The sequence below is a fragment of the Panthera leo genome, chromosome E1, assembly GCF_018350215.1.
Source record: "Panthera leo isolate Ple1 chromosome E1, P.leo_Ple1_pat1.1, whole genome shotgun sequence".
Classification (NCBI taxonomy): domain Eukaryota; kingdom Metazoa; phylum Chordata; class Mammalia; order Carnivora; family Felidae; genus Panthera; species Panthera leo.
In genome coordinates this window covers 2,916,863-2,938,603 of record NC_056692.1, presented here as the reverse complement: position 1 = coordinate 2,938,603, position 21,741 = coordinate 2,916,863, and the positions used below count along the sequence as shown (strand labels likewise).

The 21,741-nt window shown below is 54.8% G+C and overlaps 1 protein-coding gene across 4 annotated transcripts; it reads right to left on the bottom strand.

The window, feature by feature from the left end:
• Positions 1 to 1,034: 1,034 nt before the first annotated feature.
• Positions 1,035 to 19,088, bottom strand: PFAS (phosphoribosylformylglycinamidine synthase). 4 transcript variants are annotated; one of them, XM_042916202.1, is made up of 28 exons: positions 19,035 to 19,088; positions 16,157 to 16,337; positions 15,935 to 16,070; positions 15,599 to 15,704; positions 15,080 to 15,269; positions 14,862 to 14,967; positions 14,354 to 14,494; positions 14,111 to 14,235; positions 13,813 to 13,941; positions 12,730 to 12,861; positions 12,464 to 12,592; positions 7,654 to 7,727; positions 7,387 to 7,543; positions 7,011 to 7,072; positions 6,723 to 6,884; positions 6,351 to 6,470; positions 6,086 to 6,217; positions 5,648 to 5,878; positions 5,310 to 5,490; positions 5,140 to 5,223; positions 4,839 to 4,994; positions 4,523 to 4,642; positions 4,032 to 4,177; positions 3,722 to 3,929; positions 3,479 to 3,570; positions 3,285 to 3,399; positions 1,974 to 2,297; positions 1,035 to 1,874 (listed from the first exon to the last, which is right to left on the bottom strand). In XM_042916202.1, the coding sequence occupies exons 2-28, from the start codon at positions 16,296 to 16,298 to the stop codon at positions 1,564 to 1,566; spliced, it is 4,011 nt and encodes a 1,336-aa protein (XP_042772136.1). In that variant the 5' UTR covers positions 16,299 to 16,337; positions 19,035 to 19,088; the 3' UTR covers positions 1,035 to 1,563. The 4 variants fall into 4 exon arrangements, with proteins under 4 accessions (XP_042772136.1, XP_042772137.1, XP_042772139.1 ...); XM_042916203.1 differs by having other exon boundaries at positions 18,968 to 19,080; XM_042916205.1 differs by having other exon boundaries at positions 16,157 to 16,316; positions 19,035 to 19,070.
• Between the last annotated feature and the right edge of the window lie 2,653 nt (positions 19,089 to 21,741).

Sequence of the window (21,741 nt, the reverse complement as noted above, 5' to 3'; positions counted from 1 at the left end):
CCGTGAGATCATGATCTGAGTTGAAACCAAGATCGGAGTTGAAATCAACCGCCCAGGCGCCCCTTGGTGAATGAAATTTCCTAAATAAGGCTGTTGAACTCTCCAGGGGGCAAACGCATTCCAGTTGCACAAGTCCTGGGGAAGTGACCTCTGCACACAGTCACAGTCTTGTAAGCAAAGGAGGCGATGGACGGCTGTCAGCATTACTCTGGGTCCCGCCGCCTCCCGCGTGACTGCAGGAAGGCAGCAGCAGCTGTAGGACGAGCCCTGCCTCCCGGCTCGCCCGTAGATGTGTGTCCCTAGGCTATTTATTTAACCTTAACTCTACCTTTAGAAAAAAAAGCCAAAAACAAAAGAACAAAGAGGGTAGCCTCTCAAGTATCTTGATGAATTCTTGTGAGACATAATTTAGATACATTTAAAATGCCAAACACACCCTTAGTTCCTGGTATATTGTTTATACTCTTTATTTCTGAGAGAGAGGCTCTGGGCTGCCTGTAGAGCCCGACTAGGGATTCCAACTCACAAACTGTGAGATCCTGACCTGAGGCAAAACCAAGCCGACTGAGCCACCCAAGTGCCCCTATAGCTGTGATTTTAAATTCTATTCACACCAGAAGACCCCTGGGAGCAGTGACCGTGTTCGGCCCTGTAGCTAATCACCAAACATTAATGGAATGAATGACCGAATGACTGGATACTGAAGGCTCAATCCTAGGGAAGCAGGTGCTGCCCATTTCTGCCAGGAAGGGATCTGCTAAATCTAGAAGCAAATGCTGAGTTCAGAGGCCCGCACTGGGGCAGCCCTACCCCACAGCTGGATACCGGTTTTGCAGAAACGTCCGCAATTGCTTGCACCACACAGCACTACATTTTAAGGTTTTATTTATTTTTGAAAGAGAAACAGGGTGAGTGGGGGAGGGGCAGAGAGCGAGGGAGACACAGAATGTGAAGCAGCTGCAGGCTCTGAGCTGTCAGCACAGAGCCCGACGCGGTGACGCGGGGCTCGAACCCACGAGCTGTGAGATCCCGACCTGAGCTGAAGTCCTACGTTTAACTGACTGAGCCCCCCAGGCGCCCAGCACTACATTTTGAAAAGAGAAATCCCGAAAGCTTCTTTCTGCAGTTTTTCTGATGAGAACACTCAGGCCCCGACTTGCGTGCTCTCGCACACCCCCAGCCCCACAATCCCACGTATGGGGAAGGGGCACGTAAAACATGCCCCCGAGCCCGGAGGAAGACAGGAGGCACGCCTCGATCAGTGGGCCGAGTGGCCTGGGGCGATGGGACCCTCCCCCTTGCCGCAGGCAGGCTTCTGCCTCAGAACCACACACGGCTTCCCTTCCCAGGTCCACAAAGAACAAACTATGGCAGAGAGGAACACATCCAACAACGTAAGGCGAAAGCGGGCTGATTAGTAACATTAGCTGAGGTGTTTTTTTTGGCGCTTTGGTCCTCGTCTGTCCCAGACGTCTGTGGAGATGACGTGGGGGTGCTTCTGAAGATGGGGATGGGGCGGGCTGAGACCGTTGGGCCCGGGTGCCCCCCACGACGCCCCCCTGCTCAGCAGCCCGCCTCTCGGGTCCAGTTTCGGGCGTTGATGAAGAGCTGGAGCCAGGGGGAGGTAGTCAGAGCGTCAAAGGGAGGAGGCTGCCACGCCCACTGCCAAAGCCGCACAGCCCGCTCAGGGTGAGGCATGAGAGCCAGGTGGCGGCCATCGAGGGAGCAGACGCCAGCCACGCCCCCTGGGGACCCGTTGGGGTTCAGGGGATACTGTTCCGTGGGGTTCCCGTCGTCGTCGGCCCAGTGCAGTGGAGCCAAGCCCCTGGCCTCAATCTGGGCTTGGAGTTCCGGAGAAGAAAAAGCCATGTAACCTGGGGAGGGGGGGTGGGGAGAGGAGGAGGGAAGTGAGATCACAGCTTCCCCTCTGCCCCCCACCCGGCCAGACCCTCCCCTGCCTTCGGGAGGCCGACCTTCGCCATGAGCGCTCCACACGGGTAGCACAGCTCCTTCCATCCCTCGAAGCATCAGGGCCGGCCCAGGACCCACCCGCACGCTGGCCCAGCGGGACTCAAAGCGCCCAGACAGGTTGTGGCGAAGCAGGAGGCCCGGCCGGGCCGGCAAGGAGTCCTGGCCCGTCCCCTCTGCCTCCTCGCTGGGGCTACCTCCCACCCAGCCCAGCAGAGCCAGCAACTGACAGCCATTACACACGCCCAGGCTGAAGGTGTCGGGCCGCTTCCGGAAGCGTCTCAGTTCAGCCCCGGCCAGCGGGTGGAAGGTCACAGCAGCGGCCCACCCTAGCAGGGAACACAGAAGTCACGGAGGGACCCGGAACGGAAGCGGATGGCTGCTTTCCGGTTCCAGCCCTGCCATGACCGCCACCCCCGCCCCTCCCAGCACCCAAAATACACACACGTGCACGCAAACTCAGGGCAAATCCAAGGGGAAGAAATAGGTTTATCTGCTTAAATCAGATGTTGCCAAGTCCTGGACCAGAGATGGCCCGTAAGTTCTTGCCTGGCCAGCGGGGCATGTGCAACGCCTTATTTCACTGCCTAACACTTAAAAATAAGATTTTTGTGGGACGCCTGGGTGGCTCAGTCGGTTAAGTGTTCGGCTCAGGTCACGATCTCGTGGTTCACAGGTTCGAGCCCAGCATCAGGCTCTGTGCTGTCAGCACAGAGCCTGCAGCCTGCTTCGGATTCTGTGTCTCCCTCCCTCTCTGCCCCTCCCCTGCCCCCTAAAATAAAACGTAAAATTTCATATAGGGGCGCCTGGGTGGCTCAGTCAGTTAAGCTGACGACTCTTGACTTCGGCTCAGGTCATGACCTCATGGTTTGTGAGTTCAAGCCCTGAGTTGGGCTCTGTGCTGACAGCGTGGGGCTTGCTTGGGATTCTCTTTGTCTCTGTGCCTCCCCGCCGCTCACGTTCTGTCTCTCTCAAAAATAAATAAACGTTTTTAAAAATAACAAGATTTTGTGCAAAAAAAAAATCTGGATTTTTGGCTTCTCTCGAAAACAAAGACCTGGCCGTGCCGAGCCGGCTTTCTAACAGCACGATCTGCTGGTGTTGAGTGGTGCCCTTTGGTCGAGTCATGTGCCACCCAGCGCTCCCACACCTCATGTCGGTTAGCCACAGGCCTTGTGCTGGCAGCCGCCCCAGAGTCAATGTGCTCTCTCTCCCCGGACTTGGGAGGAGAGAGGCCAATTCTCGGTCAAGAAGGGAGCTAAGGCACCTCCGCGGGAATGGGCGGGGGAGGCCGTGGGCGGAAGCCTGACGCCCACCTTTGGCAGAGCCCAGGACATCCGCGTAGCTGAAGCCACCCACGAAGGCCACGCCGCGGAACGTGTCCAGCCCGATCGCCCCAGAGCAGAGGTCCTGCATGGTCACGTCCCACACCTGCCAGGACGGGGAGGGGAAGCTCAGGAGGACAAAGAGCCCGAGGCCCAGCCCCGGCCCCGCTGACGACGACGCTCACCTCGAACCCGGCCGAGTGGAAGCCGTCTGCCATCTCGCGGTCTCCGTTACTGCCCTCCTCTCGCAAGATGGCAACCCGGGGAACGGGACCACCTGGAGGGTGAAGGAGGGTCTCTGGGCCGGAGGGCTCCTTCCCCACCGCCATCCCCCCAGACGCGGCTCCAGGGCAGGCCCTGGCATCGGGCCGTGGGTTCCACCCCGGCCCGGTGTCCGGGAAGCCATGCCTGCGCACACACTGCCTCACCAGGCTCTCGGGGCACGGAAGCTTTGGGGAAGCCGGGGGGCAGGCAGTAAGTGGGCCCCGTCCGCTCCCTGAGCCCCTGCTCTTCCTCTGCCACACAGCGCGGCTCGGCCTGCAGCCGGTCCAGCTGGAAACTCGTCTCCTCCCAGAGGGCTCGCAGCTGCCTCACAGACTCTTCCAGAACCACAGCCCCGTTCACGGACACTCGCACCTACGGGGAGAGGCCAGAGCGAGGACGTCCAACCCGGCCCCCCTCCCCCGGGCCGGCACAGGCGAACCGCGGCCCCCCGCGAGGCGCTGCCCGCTCCCTCACCAGGGCGTGGGGCCCAGCGTCGCCCGTGGCGCCCAGCTCCAGGCAGTACAGGCCGGCGTCCCGGTAGCGCTTCAGCACCTGGGCCAGGTCGGGCCCCCGCACCTCCAGCACCAGGCCCGGCTCCTCGGCGAACAGTGTAGGCAGCACTGGGGGAACAGAGGGGGCGGGAGGGTGACAAGGGTGCCACCGGGGATGCGGAGGTACAACCGGGGGCGGGGGGGGGGGGGGGGGGGCGGCTAAGGGCCGAGTGAGTGCAGGCAAGGATCAGGGGTGGGGTGAGGCCTGGGAGACCACGACCAAGGATGTGGCCTCAGGGTCTCGGGACATCTCAGATGGCAGGGGCGGGGACCTCACCTGGCTCAGTGGTCAGGGAGATGGCAAAGGACTCAGGGAACGGGGGTGGGGATGCTCCATTTTCTCACAGGACATGGGGTCTACGGGGCCCACCCTGCAGGCCACCCAGGCCCGAGTCCAGACCCCCGGCTCCTCACCATCGACCCCAGGGGCAGGCACGTCCACCTCTATCCCACAATTCCCAGCAAAGGCCATCTCTAGCAGGCAGGTGACGAGACCCCCGTCACTGACATCGTGGCCTGAGCAGAGGAGACGGTCTGGAGGAAGGAGAAAAACGCTCAGCAAGCTCAGGGCCCAAACCTGACGGCCCCGCGCCCTCACCCAGCAGGCCACGTGTGGGAACCAGAGAGAGGGGACGCCGCATCCCTCTTGCCCCAGCCTCGCCAGCTCAGCCGGGGAACGCCCGCCACGCATCCGCCACACACACACCGGCTCCGCCAGGGTCCCGCTCACCTCGCAGCAGCCCCTGTGTGATGCGGAAGGCACGCACCAGGTTCTCGGGAAGGTCCAGGTTCGGGGGCTGCTCGCCCAGCTGCGAGAAGCACTGGGCCAGGGCTGTGCCCCCCAGCCGGTGCTGCCCGGGGCTCAGAGGCACGAACAGCAGCCGGCCTGGGGAGACGGGGAAGGGGTGAGGGAGGTGAGCGGCTCGGGACTCCCCAACGCACTCACGGGTGCCAAAGCGGCCGGCACGCGGACGGACCCACAGACCCCCGAACACGTGACGCGGCGAGGAGGGGGAAGCATCCACATTTACCTCTGCCCCCAGGACGCTTGAGGTCCGGGGTCACGGTGGCTGTGATGTCCGGACAGACAGCATAGGCCGAGATGACCAGCGACCCTGCAGGGCAAGGAGTGAGACGGTGAGGTGCCAGCCGCGCTCCGCAGGCCCTGCCCCGCTCTCCCCGGGACCCCCCCAGGCCATACCGGGGGCCCGCACGGTCTCAGAGCCGACCCGGGCGGCCATGCTGAGGGAGTCCTTGCCACCGTCCACCGCCACACCCAAGGCCGCCATCACCGCCACCATCGCCGCGCAGGCGTCGGCCAGAGCCGCGCCCTCCCCCGGGAGCTTGGCCGCCCACATCCAGTTCCCGCTGCACTTCACGTCCTGGGGAGCGGTGGACACCGGGCATTAGAGAGGGACAGCCGCGTGGAGACCGGGCCGGGGCACAGGGACCGGGAGGTCCCGGGCACGAAGGGCAAGAGGAAAAGGTGAGCGGTGGACGGAGGGGCATCGCAGAGGCCTGCAGCCCCAGGGGACTCACCCGGAGGTCAGTGACCAGAGCAAACACCAGGTTGGTGAGGGCTTCGGCCACAGCCAGTCGGGCGGCAACCTTGGGGTCCAGCAGGCTTTTGACCGGCTGCTCTCCTAGAGCCGTGGCAGCCCCTACGAGCTCCTGGTGACTCAATGCCACAACCGCCACGTCGGCCAGAGGGGTCTGCAGGGGCCCAACGCACTGCTGCTGCGCCACCAGGCCGCCCACGGAGCGGTCCACCTGTGGGACCAGGCAGGGTCGGCAAGAGGCCAAGGGACAGGGACGCCGGGGCGCGGGGCGCCAGGCCATCAGGGTGGCCGCCGGGCCCCGTCACTCCTCCCTTGGGCCTGATGAGCCCCCTCGGCAATCCCAAAGAGTGGGAGGCCAGGGTGGTGAGCAGAGGGAAGGGCACGGGGGACGAGGGGCAGAGCAGGGGTGCAGGGAAACCTTGTTGGTGAGGTATCGCTTGCTGGCCACAGCAGGCAGCCTCAGGACGCGCTCCAGAGCCTGGCGCACACTCAGCCCCGGGGGCAAGGCCAGAGGCCGCAGCACGGGGAGACTCCGCTGCAGGAAGAACTCCTAGGACACAGAAGGCGGCAGGGGTGTGAGCACCCGGGCACACGGGTGAGAAGGCGCACGTCGGCAAAGGGGGAGCCTGAAGGGCCGGGGTGGGGAAGGGAGACCAGCCTCCCTCCCACCCACCCACACGCACCTTCCGAGGCATCTTGCCCAGCACCCAATCCAGCTCCAGGTCCACAGGGGTCGGGGGCGAGGGGGCGTCCCCTTCGCCATTTCTCCCGACGGGACAGTCCCGATCGTCCACCAGCACGATCTACAGACCATGGGAACGTGGCCCAGAGGGCATGAGACTGTGAGGCCCAGCAGGGGCCACTTCTAGAAAGCAGCGAGGTGCGTTTTCCACCCTCTGCTTGGACTTCCCCTCGAGGGCCCGCCCTTCCTTCTCCCCCCCCCCCACCGTTTCCCAGTCTGTGAGCCACCGACTCCTACCCTCCCACTCCCCGCACCTACCCCCTGCTCCAGCCCACCCCCCGCAGTTCCGCGCCCACCCACGCGGCCAACTCACCCTCCTGTCTCCGGTAATGGTGCCCACAAAGCAAGCTGGGCAGCGCTCCCGGGCGCTGACACGACTGAGGAAGTCTCGGTCCACGGGCCTCAGCAGAAGAGCATTCGACTCCTGGTACTCGGCCCCCCAGATTTCCAGGGCGTTCAGGGTCGGGTCCCCGAGCTGCATCCACGGGGGAGGAGGAAAGGAAGAGGTCGGTGGGCACTCCCCAGGCTCACGTTTCTGCCAGAAGATGGCGGGGGCCGGCGGGGACGGGGAGGCAGCCAGGCCCGGGGGGACAAGGCCCACCTGGAAGCGGCTGGTGTAAATGACAGCTCCAGCCGGGTCACTCAGCTCCTTCAGGACGTTGCCTGGTGAGAGGGTGCGTGGGAAGGTGGTGACCTGGCCACGGTCGGGACCCGGCGAACAGAGGACAGTGCCCGGCCTCCCAGGGAGCCCCCGATGCTGTGCGTCCCGCACGGATCACTTCCACACCCTCACCACCAACCACCCCAGGGCAGCAGGCTCCCAACGCCCCAAAGCGGAGCCTCTCCAGAAGGTACAGGGGGTGGAGGATGGGACCTGGGGCCGGGCGGCCAGTCGCAGATCCTCGATGCCCCTCTCTGAGCCGAATCTCGCAAGAGCCCGGGGCGGCCGGGACCCTTGTCCGAACCCCTTCTCTCACCATTGCCACCGGCACCCTGGTCGTGGAGGCTGCAGATGGGGTTCCCCCTGGCGGCCTCCACGCAAGCCCGGATCACACGGTTCATCTTCTGTTCCATCTCCGGGTCTCCCCGCTGCACAGCCCCAAAGTCCAGGTCACTAGAATTGTCTCCCTGCACCTGGGGGAACGCATGGCATAGCTCAGGCGAGGGGGTCCGGGAGCTCACGCCCCACCTGCGCACAGGGCCCCACAACGTCCCGGAGGCTGCATCTGAGCTACTCTCCTCACCTGCACAGACGAGGCGGCTCCACCCCCGACTCCGATCCTGTAGACGGGACCCCCAACCTTTACAACGTCCATGCCTGAGAGGAAGGAAGACAGAGTCTGAACACCGGCGTCAGGATCCCACACAAGCGTCAGCACGAATAAGTTAAGGATACAGGGAAGCAGACAGACCGGGACAGCAATCAGTATTACAAACGCAAGTGTTCTTTGGATAAATACACTTTGAGGAATTCACGCTCCGGATTTATTCACGTAGGCGCAAAGTCACCTATGTACGACATTAAACGCTGCAGTATTATTTGTATTACCAGAGAGGAAATACTGTTGACCTTTCTTTAAAAAAATTTTTTTAATGTTTATTTTTGAAAGAGAGAGAGACAGAGCGTGAGCGGGGGAGGTGCAGAGAGGGAGACACAGAATCTGAAGCAGGCTCCCGGCTCTGAGCTGTCAGCACAGAGCCCAACATGGGGCTCAAAACGATGAACTGCCAGATCATGACCTGAGCCGAAATCGGGCGCTTCATCGACTGAGCCACCCAGGCACCCCCTGGCCAACTGATTTTTGACAAGAGTCCCAAGACAATTCAAGAAGGTACGAACAGTCTTTTCAAAACATGGTGTTAGGACAACTGGATATCCACATATAAAAGGGAGAAGTTAGACTCCTACCTCACACCATATACAAAAATTCATTCAAAACATATCAGAAACCTAAATGTAAGAGCTAAAAACTATAAAAATAATATACAAAAAACACAGCTGTGAATCTTTAGGACTTCCTAAACGTAAGGGTTAAAAGCTATAAAAAATATTACAAGAAAACACCGCTGTAAATCTTAAGGACTTTGGCTTAGGCGATGATTTCTTAGTCATGACATCAAAACCATAAGCAGCAAAAGAAAAAATAGATAAACCAGACTTTACCAAAATTAAAAACATTGGGGTTTCATAAGACACCACGAAGAAAGTAAAAAGACAACCCACAGAATAGGATATATTTGCAAATCATGTACCTACCCAATAAAAGTCTAGCATCTAGAATATATAAAACTCTTATAACTACACAAAAAAGACAACCCAATTTAAAAATGGACAAAGAAACTGGTGTAGCCGCTCCGGAAAACAGTATGGAGGTTCCTCAGAAAATGAAAAATAAAACTACCCTACGACCCAGCAATTGCACTACTGGGTATTTATCCAAAGGATACAAGTGTGCTCTTTCGAAGGGACACATGCACCCCCATGTTTATAGCAGCACTATCGACAATAACCAAAGTGTGGAAAGAGCCCAAATGTCCAACGACAGACAAATGGATAAAGAACATGTGGTATATGTAGGCAATGGAGCATTATTTGGCAGTAAAAAAGAATGAAAACTTAACATTTGCAGTAACATGGATGGAACTAGAGGGTACTATGCTCAGCGAAATTAGTCAGAGAAGGACAAGTATCATATGACTTCACTCATACGTGGAATTTAAGATACAAAACAGAAGAACATAGGGGAAGAAAAGCAAAAATAATATAAAAACAGGGAAGGGGACAAAACATAAGGGATTCTTAAATATAAAGAGTAAACTGGGGCGCCTGCGTGGCTCAGTCAGTTAAGCGTCCGACTTCGGCTCAGGTCATGGTCACACCTTGTGGGTTCGAGCCCCCTGTCGGGCTCTGTGCTGACAGCTCGGAGCCTGGAGCCTGCTTGGGATTCTGTGACTCCCTCTCTCTCTGCCCCTCCCCCACTAATGCTCTCTCTCTCTCAAAAATAAATTAAAGAAAAACCATTTAAAAATAATCAAAGAAAAAGAATAAACTGAGGGCTGCTGGAGGGGTTATGGGTGGAGGATGGGCTAAATGGGCAAGTGGTATTAAGGAGAACACGTAGGGGATGAGTCACGGGAATCTACTCCTGAAATCATTAGTGCACTATATGGTAACTAACTTGGATGTAAATTTAAAAAATTAATAAAAATAAACAAAAATAATAAAAATAAATAAAATAAAAATGGACAAAGAGGGGTGCCTGGATGGCTCAGTAGCTTAAGTGTCTGCCTCTGGGTTTCGGCTTAGGTCATGATCTCAGTTGTGAGATCAAGCCCCGCATTGGGTTCTGCGCTGGGCATAGAGCCTGCTTAGAATTCTCTCTCTTCCTCTCTGCCTCTCCCTCGTTCACACTCTGTCTCTCACAAATAAATTAATTCATTTAAAAAAGAATGGACAAAGAATCCAGACAGACATTTCACCACGGAAGACATATAAACGCATATGAAGAGTCTCAACGTCATCAGTCATTAGGGAAATGCAAATCAAAACCACAACGAGACACGACTTTATGACACGGGATGGTTAGAATCAAAAAAGATCAACAAGACTTTGTGAGGATGTGGAGAAATCAGAACCCTCTTACATTGCTGGGGGGAGCGTGAAAGGGTCCAGCTGCTTTGGAAAACAGTCTGGCCATTTTTCAAAAAGTTACATGGAGGGGCGCCTGGGTGGCTCAGTCGGTTGAGCGGCCGACTTCGGCTCAGGTCATGATCTCGCGGTCCGTGAGTTCGAGCCCCGCGTCGGGCTCTGGGCTGACAGCTCAGAGCCTGGAGCCTGTTTCAGGAGCCTGTTTCAGATTCTGTGTCTCCCTCTCTCTGACCCTCCCCTGTTCGTGCTCTGTCTCTCCGTGTCCCAAAAATGAAAATAAAAAAACATTAAATTGTTAAAAAAAAAAAAAAAAAAGTTACACATAGTGACTAAGTGACCCAGCAATTCCACACCTAGTTATACAGGCTAGAGATACGAGAACGTGTGGACACAGAAAAACGTGTACACATATATTTGGGGCCCCTGGGTGGCTCCCTCAGTTGAGTGTCCGACTTCAGCTCAGGTCATGGTTTCACGGTTCGTGAGTTCGAGCCCCACATCAGGCTTCCTGCTGTCAGTGCAGAGCCCGCTTCAGATCCTCTGTTCCCCCTTCTCTGCCCCTACCCCACCTGTGCTCTCTCTCTCTCAAAAATAAACATTAAAAAAAAGGAAAAGGAAAGAGAGAAAAACGTGTACACGTATATTTATAGCAGCACTACCCACACCAGCTGAAAAGTAGAAGAAACTCAAATGTCTACGGACTGAGGAATGGATAAACACAATAAGTCTACATAACGGAGTATCATTTGACTGTAAAAAAAAAAAAAGAAATATTAATACATGCTCTGGTGCAGATGAGTCTTGAAAATATGTTGGGGCGCCTGGGTGGCTCAGTCGGTTAAGCGTCCGACTTCAGCTCAGGTCACGATCTCACGGTCCGTGAGTTCGAGCCCCGCGTCGGGCTCTGTGCTGACAGCTCAGAGCCTGGAGCCTGTTTCGGATTCTGTGTCTCCCTCTCTCTGACCCTCCCCCGTTTATGCTCTGTCTCTGTCTCAAAAATAAATAAATGTTAAAAAAAATTAAAAAAAAAAAAAAGGGTGACCTTTATGATACACAAATTATATCTCTATTTTATTAAAAAATAGAAGTGTGCGCATATGTTCCTTATCTAAAAAAAGGGACAAATATACATATAGGCCTGTTTTCTTTCCCTTTTTTTTTTTTTTTTTTTAATGTTTATTTATTTCTGAGAGAGAGAGAGACAGAGCAGGAACAGACAAGGGGTGGAGAGAGGCAGACAGAATCGGAAGCAGGCTCCAAGCTCTGGGCTGTCAGCACAGAGCCCGACAAGGGGCTCGAACTCATAAACCATGAGATCATTACCTGAGCTGAAGTCGGACACTTAACCTGACTGAGCATACCAGGTGCCCCCATATAGGTCTGTTTTCTTAAACAAGTTCTTTCCTTTTAGCACGCATGAGTGGAGGGGCAGAGAGAGGGAGAGAGGGAATCCCAAGCAGGCTCCACGCTCGGCATCGAGCCCGACGCGGGGCTCAGTCTCACGAACTGTGAAAACATAACCTGAGCCGAAATCAAAAGTCGGGTGCTTAACCGACTGAGTCACCTGGGCACCCCAGGTCTGTTTATATATGCTGGAAGTATCTCCAGTAAGGTACGCAAGTAACTGGTTAACAGTGATTATCTCTAGGGAGAGAAACATGGTGGCTGGAGGTCAAGGGAAGGACAGTTTTTGCTGTATAACCTTTTTTGCCTTTTAAATTCTGAACCATGTGACGGGGTCACCTATTCAATACACGGGACCTGGTTCGTATCTTGATCGTACCCCACGATCCGGCACAGGGTGGGGCCTGACAAATGGTTGCCCACCTGAACCGAGCAAGCAGATAAAAGCCCCTGGAGGACAGCGCTGGTTGCCTCGACTTAGCAGGGCAGGCCCCTGGCGGGTAGAAGGAAACAGGTGCACACAGGGGCAACACAGACGGAGACGGCCCCATGGGCATAAAGCGCTGTCCTGCCTTGAAAACCTACACTGGGGAGAAGACACAGGAGCTGGGAGATTAAAAACAAACCCCTTGATCGTCAGGGGAAGGGAAGGAAAAATATAAACAGAGAGGGAGGCAAACCGTAAGAGGCTCTTAAATACAGAGAACAAACTGAGGGTTGATGGGTGTGGGGAAAATGGGTGATGGGCACGGAGGAGGGCACTTGTTGGGATGAGCATTGGGTGCTGTATGTAAGCGATGAATCACTGGGTTCTACTCCTGAAGCCAAGACCATAGTGTGTGTTAAATAACTTGAGAATAAGAAAAAAAAAATATGTGTGTGTGTATAAATAATAAACACATAAAAACGAACCCTAGCGTAGCCTCTAAATTCCCCTCCAGCAGCTGCTGGGTGCTGCGGACAAAGCCGGCTGGATATGGAGAAGGGGGGTGGGCTCTTACCTGGCTCTGGGGGCTCCTTGCTCACATGCTCAGCTTCCATGGACCCAATGCCCCCGCTAAACATGATGGGTTTGATCCACTCACGCCGCTGGCCGTCCGGGAGCTGGAGGCCCAAGGAGCGGGCGAAGCCTGGAGCGTGGACACCACAGGCAGTGGGGACAGAGGCCAGTCAGTACCGCCCCCCACAACCCAGCGCTCACTCAGTCATTCACCCCACCCCCCCTCTAGTACTAGGTGCCCATTAACCCCCACACCCCCGGCCTCACCTGCCAGCACTGGCTCCCCGAACTTGTTGCCGTAATCAGAAGCCCCATTACTGGCCTCAATGGCGACCTCCAGGGGCCGGGCAAAGTTCTCAGGATACTGGAAGCTTGGGTCCTCCCAGGGCAAATTGTAACCTGGAAGGAAAGGGGAAGGTTGGCTGTAAAGACAGAAGACAGGGGCGCCTGGGTGGCTCAGTCGGTTAAGCGGCCGACTTCGGCTCAGGTCACGATCTCATGGTCCGTGAGTTCTAGCCCCGCGTCGGGCTCTGTGCTGACAGCTCAGAGCCTGGAGCCTGCTTCAGATTCTGGGTCTCCCTCTCTCTGACCCTCCCCTGTTCATGCTCTGTCTCTCCCTGTCTCAAAAATAAATAAACGTTAAAAAAAAAAAAAAAAAAAAAAGACGACAGAGGCGCCAGGGTCCTTTGGGAAGAGTCTAATCCACCAAGGACCGCCGGGTGGGTGGAATGTCCTGCTTCTGGAAGTTCTATCTCAAGGAGGTGTAGAGCCTGTGATTAAGCGCCGATCTTGTTCCCCACCTCCCACACCAGCCTTTCTTGAGTCTTGGGATCAGAGTTCTTAGGGCTCTCTAAGAAATTAGACTTTGGGGGCAGGTGGTGATCATTGAGACTGACCCAACACCATGTTTCGTTGCTGAGCAGATGCTATTTTATAAAGAAAACTGCAGGAGGCGCCTGGGTGGCTCAGTCGGTTAAGCATCAGACTCTTGGTTTTGGCTCAGGCCATGATTCCATGAGCCGTGAGTTGGGCTCTGTGCTGAGAGCGCGGGGCCTGCTTGGGATTCTCTCTCTCTCCGTCTCTCTCTGCCCTCCCCCACTCATGCTTGAGGTCTCTCTCAAAACATAAATAAACTTAAAAAAAAAGAAAGAACATTGCAGTTCTGCAAAGCCTATCTGGGCACCTGGGTCTCCCCTGGGCTTAAGAGTCCTCACGGCCCCAGTCCGTGAAAGGCCAGCTACACTGGAGCCCTGCCTCCCAAGAAAAGGCACCCAGGATGACCTTAAGAAACAGAGGTGCTCCAGGCCTGCCGGAACAGGGAAGGGACGGCAGGGAGCAAAGAGGCAGGACCTGGGATGTGCAGGTTTCCAAAGCAGTAGCCAGCAGTCCCAGCCACCACGTGGGCGCCACGGCCCGTGCACTGGACATCTCGGATCCGGCCCCCGGTGCCTGTGGTCGCCCCACTGAAGGGGGCTACTCCTGTAAAGAGACGGGGGAGAGGTATGGGTACCACAGAGAGAGACCCCAGCCCTGCCCACCCCATTAAAACTCAGGACAACCAGCCTGTCTGTTTTCCCAGACCCAGCCGAGGACCTTCACTCTACCCTACCCTCCGAGCTCCCTCACCTGTCCCCAGGACCCAGCTCACCTGTGGGGAAGTTGTGGGTCTCCGCCGTGAAGACGACATGTCTCAGCGCCCGCTGCTGCCGGAAGCAGCTTGGTCGCGTGGGGTCCTCTGGCTGTAGGAATCGGACCTCCTTCCCTTGGATTGCGCTGTGGACACATTGGTTCTGGACCTTGCTTCCTTCCTGGGGTCTGCGCTTACCCCGTGAAGGCTTGGGGCCTCCCCTCTCCTGGACCCGAGGCCACCCCAGCCTAGGACCCAGCCCACCTGCTGTTGTCACAGAACTTGAGGACGTTGTTGGGGTTCGAGGACGCCTGAGTGCTCATGATGGCCTCAAACAGGGAGTGCGTCATCTCCTGCCCATCCATGTGGAGCTGGCCCTTGAAGAACCAGTGTCGGCTGTGCTCGCTGCAGGGGTGACGGGGGAGCGGGGGGAGGGCCGGTAGAAACACGGGTCACTTCGCACACCGTGCCGGCTCTCCTCACCAGCGTCAGCAACTGTTACGGTACAGCCAGCCCTCACTCAGATAACAGGTCACGCCAGATTCCCAAGCCCACAAGCCTCAAACGTTCTTTCACTGTGAACCGCTCAGACTCAAAGCGAATAGGGTGTCAAGACGTGAATGGAGACGACTGCATGGACGTGGAGCCCGGGCCCCCAGACAGACTCGGGGACGCCCCCGTGCCAAAAGACAGCCGTGAAGGCGAGTCCCTGCGCCCTCCCCTTCCAACCTCCACGGGCTCAGACATCAGGATGGCCCCCATTCCTTCCCACCTATTGGACTGAGCCAGGTCGAAGGCCTCCACGGTGCTGGGGTTCCGCTTTAGCTCCTGGAAGCGTTTGGTGTAGAAATCCAGGTCCCAGGAGTCTAGGGCCAGGCCTAGGAGACAACCACGGGAAGAGCGGACGGTGGGGTGCGGGCCCCCACCGTCACGGGTCCCGGCATCCCGACTGGCCTCGCCGGGGCCTGCCTCCCGGGCACCCCTGCTCACCTAGCTCCTGGTTGGCTTTTTCCAGGGCACGCCGGCCCTCTGCCAGGATGTCGATCCGGCCGTTGAGAGGTGCTGACATGCTCCGAAGGGAGAAGCTCTGGATGGGCCTCGGGAAGTGCTGCTCGGTCATCCGGTCATGCAGGGTAGCCAGAGCCAGGGTCTTCGTCTCAGAGGAAGGGGGCTTGGCAAACTAGGGGCGGAGACACACGCAGAGGGCAGGGGGCGGAGAGCTGAAGAGTGGACAAAATGGTGCACCCCGGTCCTCTAAGTCACGCAGGGCCAGCCCACTGCTGTCTCCGTGGTGCCCGTGTTCTGATTAGAACAACACGCCCCTGCCAGGCACGAGTCCACGTAAGGGGCGCACAGGCTGGCCTTCCGTCCCGTTCAGCCCTCGACCAGGTAGCCTCAGGCAGTGAACAACTTGCAAACAGGACAGGCCTAAAGCCAAGAGCTCCTCCCCGTTTCTCCTTTACTATCTTGGTAAAGTTCAGGACCTCATCTCTTTATCTCGGGCCTCACCGAGAGCAGGTAGCGCCGGGTAGTCTCCACGCGATCCACAGCCCCCAGCCCCGCGGCCCAGCACACGGACACGACGTTGGTAGAGGCTGGGGTGGAGAAGTTCAGCCTGAGGAGTGGGCCGGATGGTTAGGACCCCAGAGCCCCCGGTTTCAGTGGCTTTCCGGGTGGGGTGTGGCGTTCCGGGCAGGGAGAAGGACGGAACGAAGGGAGTACAGATCCGCCAAGGATCGAGATGGGAGGAAGGAGAGGAATGGAAGCAGAAGGGGTGGGCAGTGTGCCTGCAAGGGAGGAATGCCTGAGAACACGGAGTGGATCGCCCTGGGCTGAGACACTTGCCTGGGCCCAACCTCCAGCAGCAGGTCGCTGGAGTCAGAACGGAGCCAGGACTCCTGGGCAACATCACCCGGTAACAAGGGGCAGCCAAAGAGCCACGTGAGCTTCTTCATCTCCTCGGCGCTTGGGAGGGAGTCGGCTGCACGGAGGGACAGGGCAAGGATACCTTGAGACACGGCCCCCGGCCTGGTAGACCTCCCCCAAGAGTCCGATACGTGGCCCAACCTGTCCAGTTCACGTTGTAGCACAGCTCGGTCTTGACAGCCTGCAGCTCTGGCAATTTCCCTTGCAGCTTCCTCCGCGTGTGTCCAGAGGCCGCCCTCTCATGGCCAGAGGGACGGACATAGAAGTGAAGGACTGAGGGCATCTCTGCAGGTGTCCCGTACTGGAGAGAGGAGTTAGGTTCCTAAAAAGTAACACCCACTATAACCTGTCAAACTGATTTCACATTCCAAAGACAGATGAGGCTTTGGAGGCATTAGGGATGGGGTGGGGGAGAGAGGAGCATGTTCAGAGGTACTCTGAAAAACGGAAGCTTGGGGGTCTTAATTAATCCTGCAAAATGTAGGAACAGGGACATTCTCGACTCATGCTCCTCGCCGGGCCCCCACGCACGGTCTTAGGAACATAACTATGAGTAACACAGAAACCATTTCCGCCCTTGTAGAGGTTACATTTTATTGAGGGAGACAGGCAAGGACTCAAACGTTTCCGGGCCACTGTGGTTAGGGCCAAGAGACTGTGGGTACCAACCTAGCACTTTAGGAATTAAGACTTTCAGGGAAAAATAGCATCGAAGTGTAAATCTATAGGATGAGCCGGACTGGGCCCAGCTGGGGAAGTCAGATGACACCATTCTTCTGACACTCTTCTGCCTTCTGAGGCACCTGCTGGGAACCTGCCCTTCATTCTCCTCCCTCTACATGCTCTTCCTAAGTGACTTTGTGCAGACTCGTGGCTTTAAATACCGTCTGGTAGACTGAGCAACTGAAAATGCCAACATTCAACCATTTCTTTTAACCAAAAATGGCAATTTCATATTATTTGAGTTGCTATCTGCCAACAGATTCCCTAACTTAACTCAATCTTGACTCTCCCTGAAACTCCAAAGCAGCACGTTAAAATGCTCACATGACTGGGGTGCTCAGCTGGCTGAGTCAGTGGAGTGTGCAACTCTTGTGAGTTCGAGTTCCACGTGGGGTGGAGAGATTACATCTAGATAAAATCTTTAAAATATAATAATAAAATGCGGGGCGCCTGGGTGGCTCAGTCGGTTGAGCGTCCGACTTCGGCTCAGGTCACGATCTCGCGGTTCGTGGGTTTGAGCCCCGCGTCGGGCTCTGTGCTGACAGCTCAGAGCCTGGAGCCCGCTTCTGATTCTGGGTCTCCCTCTTCCTCTCCCTCTCCCTCTCTCTCTCTGCCCTCTCCCGCTCATGCTGTCTCTGTCTCCCAAAAATAAACATTAACAAAACTTAAACAATAAAAAGCAATAAAATAAAATAATAAAATGAAATGCTTATGTGACATCTCCACATAGATGTGCCATAAACACAGATGATTGTCCGTTTTGGCCAAAACAGAAATTTTGATTCCTCAGTCCTCCAGACCTGCTATTCTCCCAGTTTTCTCCCTCCGGTCAACACTAACAAACCAGCTGCTCAAGCCAAAAATACAGTCTACCTTAATTCTTCTTTCTCTGAGCCCTCTCTGTATACCCAATCTGCCAGCAAAGCCCTTTCCAAACATATCCCCGGATCTGTCCACATCCTTCCATCACCTGTTACCATCTGTCACTACGATCACTCACTTGGGACCTCCTGAATAGCACCCCAATCCCACTCCCGCCCTAGCCACCAGCCACTTGGCATATTTCAGCATCAATGAGATCATGGCTTCTCGTCACACGTGGTAAAACCTTCCAACCCAGTACCTGGCTTTCCTAGTCTGGCCACTGCCCACTACTCCAACCCTATCTTATGCCACACTCTTTTTCATCCACAAGGCCCCACCACACTGGCTTCTTTTCTATTTCTCTTAACTTGTCAATCTCAGTTCTGGAAGGTATTTTTCTCACGTGGATATTTGCACAGCTAGCACTTTTGTGACTTAGATTCCTGGCGAAATCACCTTCTTGGAAGGGACTTCCTTGATCCACCCTTCTGAACTAGCCCCTCTCAGACAGCCCTGTTTTATTTAATTAATTTAGGTTGTTTTTCAAGTGTATTTATTTTGAGAGAGAGAGAGGGAGGGAGAGAGAGAATCCCAAGCAGGCTCTGGTGGTGTCAGCACAGAGCTGGATGCGGGGCTCAAACTCACGAACCTTGAGAGCATGACCTGAGCTGAAATCAAGAGTTGGACACTTTACCGACGGAGCCACCCAGGAAAGCCTAATTTAATGTTTAATATTTGCATATAACCTAATTAGTCATAATTAAAGTGAATTACAACTAATGTAAATTTAATTAATTATAAAATATAAGCTTTAGAATTATGTATGATTAACTTAAATGATTATTAATCCAGTGCTTATCAGTACCTGACATTTTAATTCATTTTAAGCTCTACCTGCCCCACTAGCCCAAAATCTCCATTTGGGCCAGGCCTCATTTCCGTGAACGATGATGCTCCTGACCGATCAGTCTCGATCCCCGCCTTTCTCAGCGCTCCCCACCCGCTTCTGATCACCCTTTTCTGAAGCTGGGCCCCCTCCCAGTTGTCCTTTATACCGTCCTTCCTATAGGGATTATCACACGTGGGCCATCTGACTTTCGTCTATCACTCCGTAAACAGAAGCCCCAAGAGCTCAGGGACAGGCTTGCCCACGGCAGGGCTGCATCCCCAACGGCTAGCATGACATAATCGAGGAGGTCCCAGGCTTTGCGTTGGCCGAGCGCTCCGGGAGAGAGGGGCTGAGGGTACGCGGGGAGTGTGCCCTGCCGCGCGGCTCGGGAAGGCGCGCAAGGTCGCACGACTGCGCCGCTGCTGGACACAGCTGGGCCGGGCCCGCTAGGGACACGGACGCGGCCTGAGTCAGACCTGGAGAGGGTGGCGAAAGGGTGTGGCAAACAAGGTGTCAGGACTGACGCGTGATAGCCATACGCACGTGGAGTCCACGATCTCGGGTCCAGAGGTTCTCGAAAGAAAGCCCGCCCGTGGAGCCCGGAAGAGGCGGGGCTCACTCCCGTGGGCGGGGCCGCCGAGCCAACTTCCGGTACCTTCCTCCCCCGCTCCCCCTCGCACCCCCCCAGCTTGTGTAGCTCAATAATGGGCCGAGTTCTTGGTTTTGGGGTTTTGTTTTTGTTTTTGTTTTTGTTTTTTTTGGAAATACGGTAGGTCCCATGGCCTGCCCTCCCCGGTGCCTGTATAAACCGTGACGGAGACAGGAACTTTGAATGCGGGAAACGGAACGAGAAGCATCGTCCTTGTCCAGGACTCAGTTTCCCTCTCCCTCCTACTTTGGCTTTCTTTCACTTTTTTCTTTAATAAATGAATAGATTTACTTAATTCTTTTTTTTTTTTTAATTTTTTTTAACGTTTATTTGTTTTTGAGACAGAGAGAGACAGAGCATGAACAGGGGAGGAGCAGAGAGAGAGAGGGAGACACAGAATCTGAAACAGGCTCCAGGCTCTGAGCTGTCAGCACAGAGCCCGACGCGGGGCTCGAACCCACGGACCGTGAGATCATGACCTGAGCCGAAGTCGGATGCTTAACTGACCAAGCCACCCAGGCGCCCCTAGATTTACTTAATTCTTAGCAGAGTGGGAGGCCTACATTTTTTAATTTCCACACTCTCGCCAGTGACAGTAACAATGACAACGATAGGAAGACATTCACTAAACGCCCGTTGAGGCACTTGACAGGATCTCGTTTGATCTTCACAAAAACCCTTGGTGTACAGATGTGGGAGCTGAGGTTCCTCGCAACGACTTGTTACCTGGTTTTGTCACTTGGCACTTTCTACGTATGTACACATTTTTTTGTGCATTTTTTTAAACCCTCGTAATACATAAATACATGGTTTGTATCAGTGAGGATCCTATCAGAATATGGATGGCACACTCGAAAAGGTCTAACAACAGGAATTCAATAGAGTGTATTTTACAGAGATACGGGCAGGATTAAGGGAACTAACAAAGTACAGTGGGGGGTGGGGGCATCCAGAGCCTGGCAACGGCAGAAAGTGCTTACCACCTGTAGGCTTAAAGGGACAAAGGAGGGAAGAGTGCCATCAGCTGAGAGGTGCAGCCATGAAAGGGCATCCGAGGGCACAACTACAGTGTTGAAAGAGAAAGGAAATAAACATTGGGTTCTCTCTCGGGCCAAGTTCCCACACAAACTGTTTCTGCCTCTCGTTAGCTAAATCTTGCCTGAAGCCTGACGGCAAGTAAGCTAGAGAACTGTGCCAGGGCCAATGGCCCAAAAGTCTTTTTAATGAATCTTTAACAGAGAAATGTTTAGAGTAAAAGGTGAAAGTCTTGATCCTCATCTGTTTCCTTATTTATTCCCCTCTGCTATACAGGGGCCAAGAGGAAGGTAAGGCAAGTGAGTACCTGGGTGCAAAACTTATGGAGCTACTTCAAACGTTCATTCACCCTAATTCCAGCCGTGCCCCAGATATAATCGTTGCTACCTGTTTGATGTGTAAAGTTCCAGGTTATTGAAATGAGTTTTCTCAGGGCTCACTTCTGACAGAGGCCATGTATTAATCTTTCGACATCTGAGCACCTCTTGGTTTCTTTCCCTTTAGGCGCTCCTTGGCTCCACCCAGTACGTACCTTCCAGAGCCTTCCAGGAGCCTTAGTTTGCTCAGCTCTCTCTCTGATCCTATTTACTTCACATTTTCTTGTGTTATTTTTATTTTTATTTTTTTAAGTAGGCTTCTTGCCCAACATGGAGCTTGAACTGACAACCCTGGGATGAAGAGTCACCTCTCTACCAACTGAGCTAGCCAGGCACCTCTCCCCAACATTTTAGTATTCCCGGTGTATCATAAGTTTTCAGCTTTCACCTCCATATAGTGACTTCCAGACTTATCCTTTGGGCTCTAATCCCTCTCCTGACTTTGGTCCCATATATCCAGCTGCCCCTTGGACAAGAACAGCCTGTTCAAAATCACCAGGTCTAGAGGACAGCACCACACTTCCTTCCCTGTGCGACAGACCAACCACTCTTCTCCATGCTTCCCTAACATCTTCCCCTCTCCCATCCTTTTCCTTTAAGATGCTTATTAAATCAAGCATGATCTATTTCAGTGTCCTGTTATTCTCTTGTGCCCTTCTTATTTGGTTTTTGCATGCTGCCGCCAGATTAGCCTGGCATTTAAATGACACCGGTGAAGGGAGGGTGGTGAGGGTGAGAAGTACAACTTCCTCTGATCACTGTCACTGAAACTCAATGCTCCCTCCTGTGAACCATCAAAAGTAAATCCCAGGATGTAGGGCATATCTTCATGGATTTGGTAACTACAGGGAGTCTTCCAGAGTCCAGAAAACATTGAAAGCAAAAGGAATGATGAGGTTTGGGACTTCAGGCTTTGACAGGCGTTTTAACAAGGGTGTTTTGGGGGGAATTTGTTGTTTCGGTGAAAAGGCAAGAAACATATCTAAGTGTTGTGTGTTTCGGTGAAAAGGCAAGAAACATATCTAATGTAATCACGGGGAGTGACTGCAAAGATTCACTTTCTACACAATTTGTCACTGCAATGCACTGCAGGAATAGAGAGCTTGCATCGAATGTGCAATTGAATTAGGGGATACCTTAAGTTGTAGAATTAAAGCCTATGTTCTCCTGTTAAATGATGTCTAGAGCA

Bases quoted from the DNA above. Each gene is read 5' to 3' on its own strand.
- PFAS (XM_042916202.1), bottom strand. From the start codon at position 16,298: ATGCCCTCAGTCCTTCACTTCTATGTCCGTCCCTCTGGCCATGAGAGG. The intron at 4,178-4,522 runs GTGAGGAGCCGG...CTGTTCCCCCAG, and splicing joins GCCTGCCCCTGGGGTCGATG to TGCTGCCTACACTGTTCGCC. The intron at 3,930-4,031 runs GTGAGGGAGCGG...CTCTCCCCGTAG, and splicing joins ACGCTGGGCCCCACGCCCTG to GTGCGAGTGTCCGTGAACGG.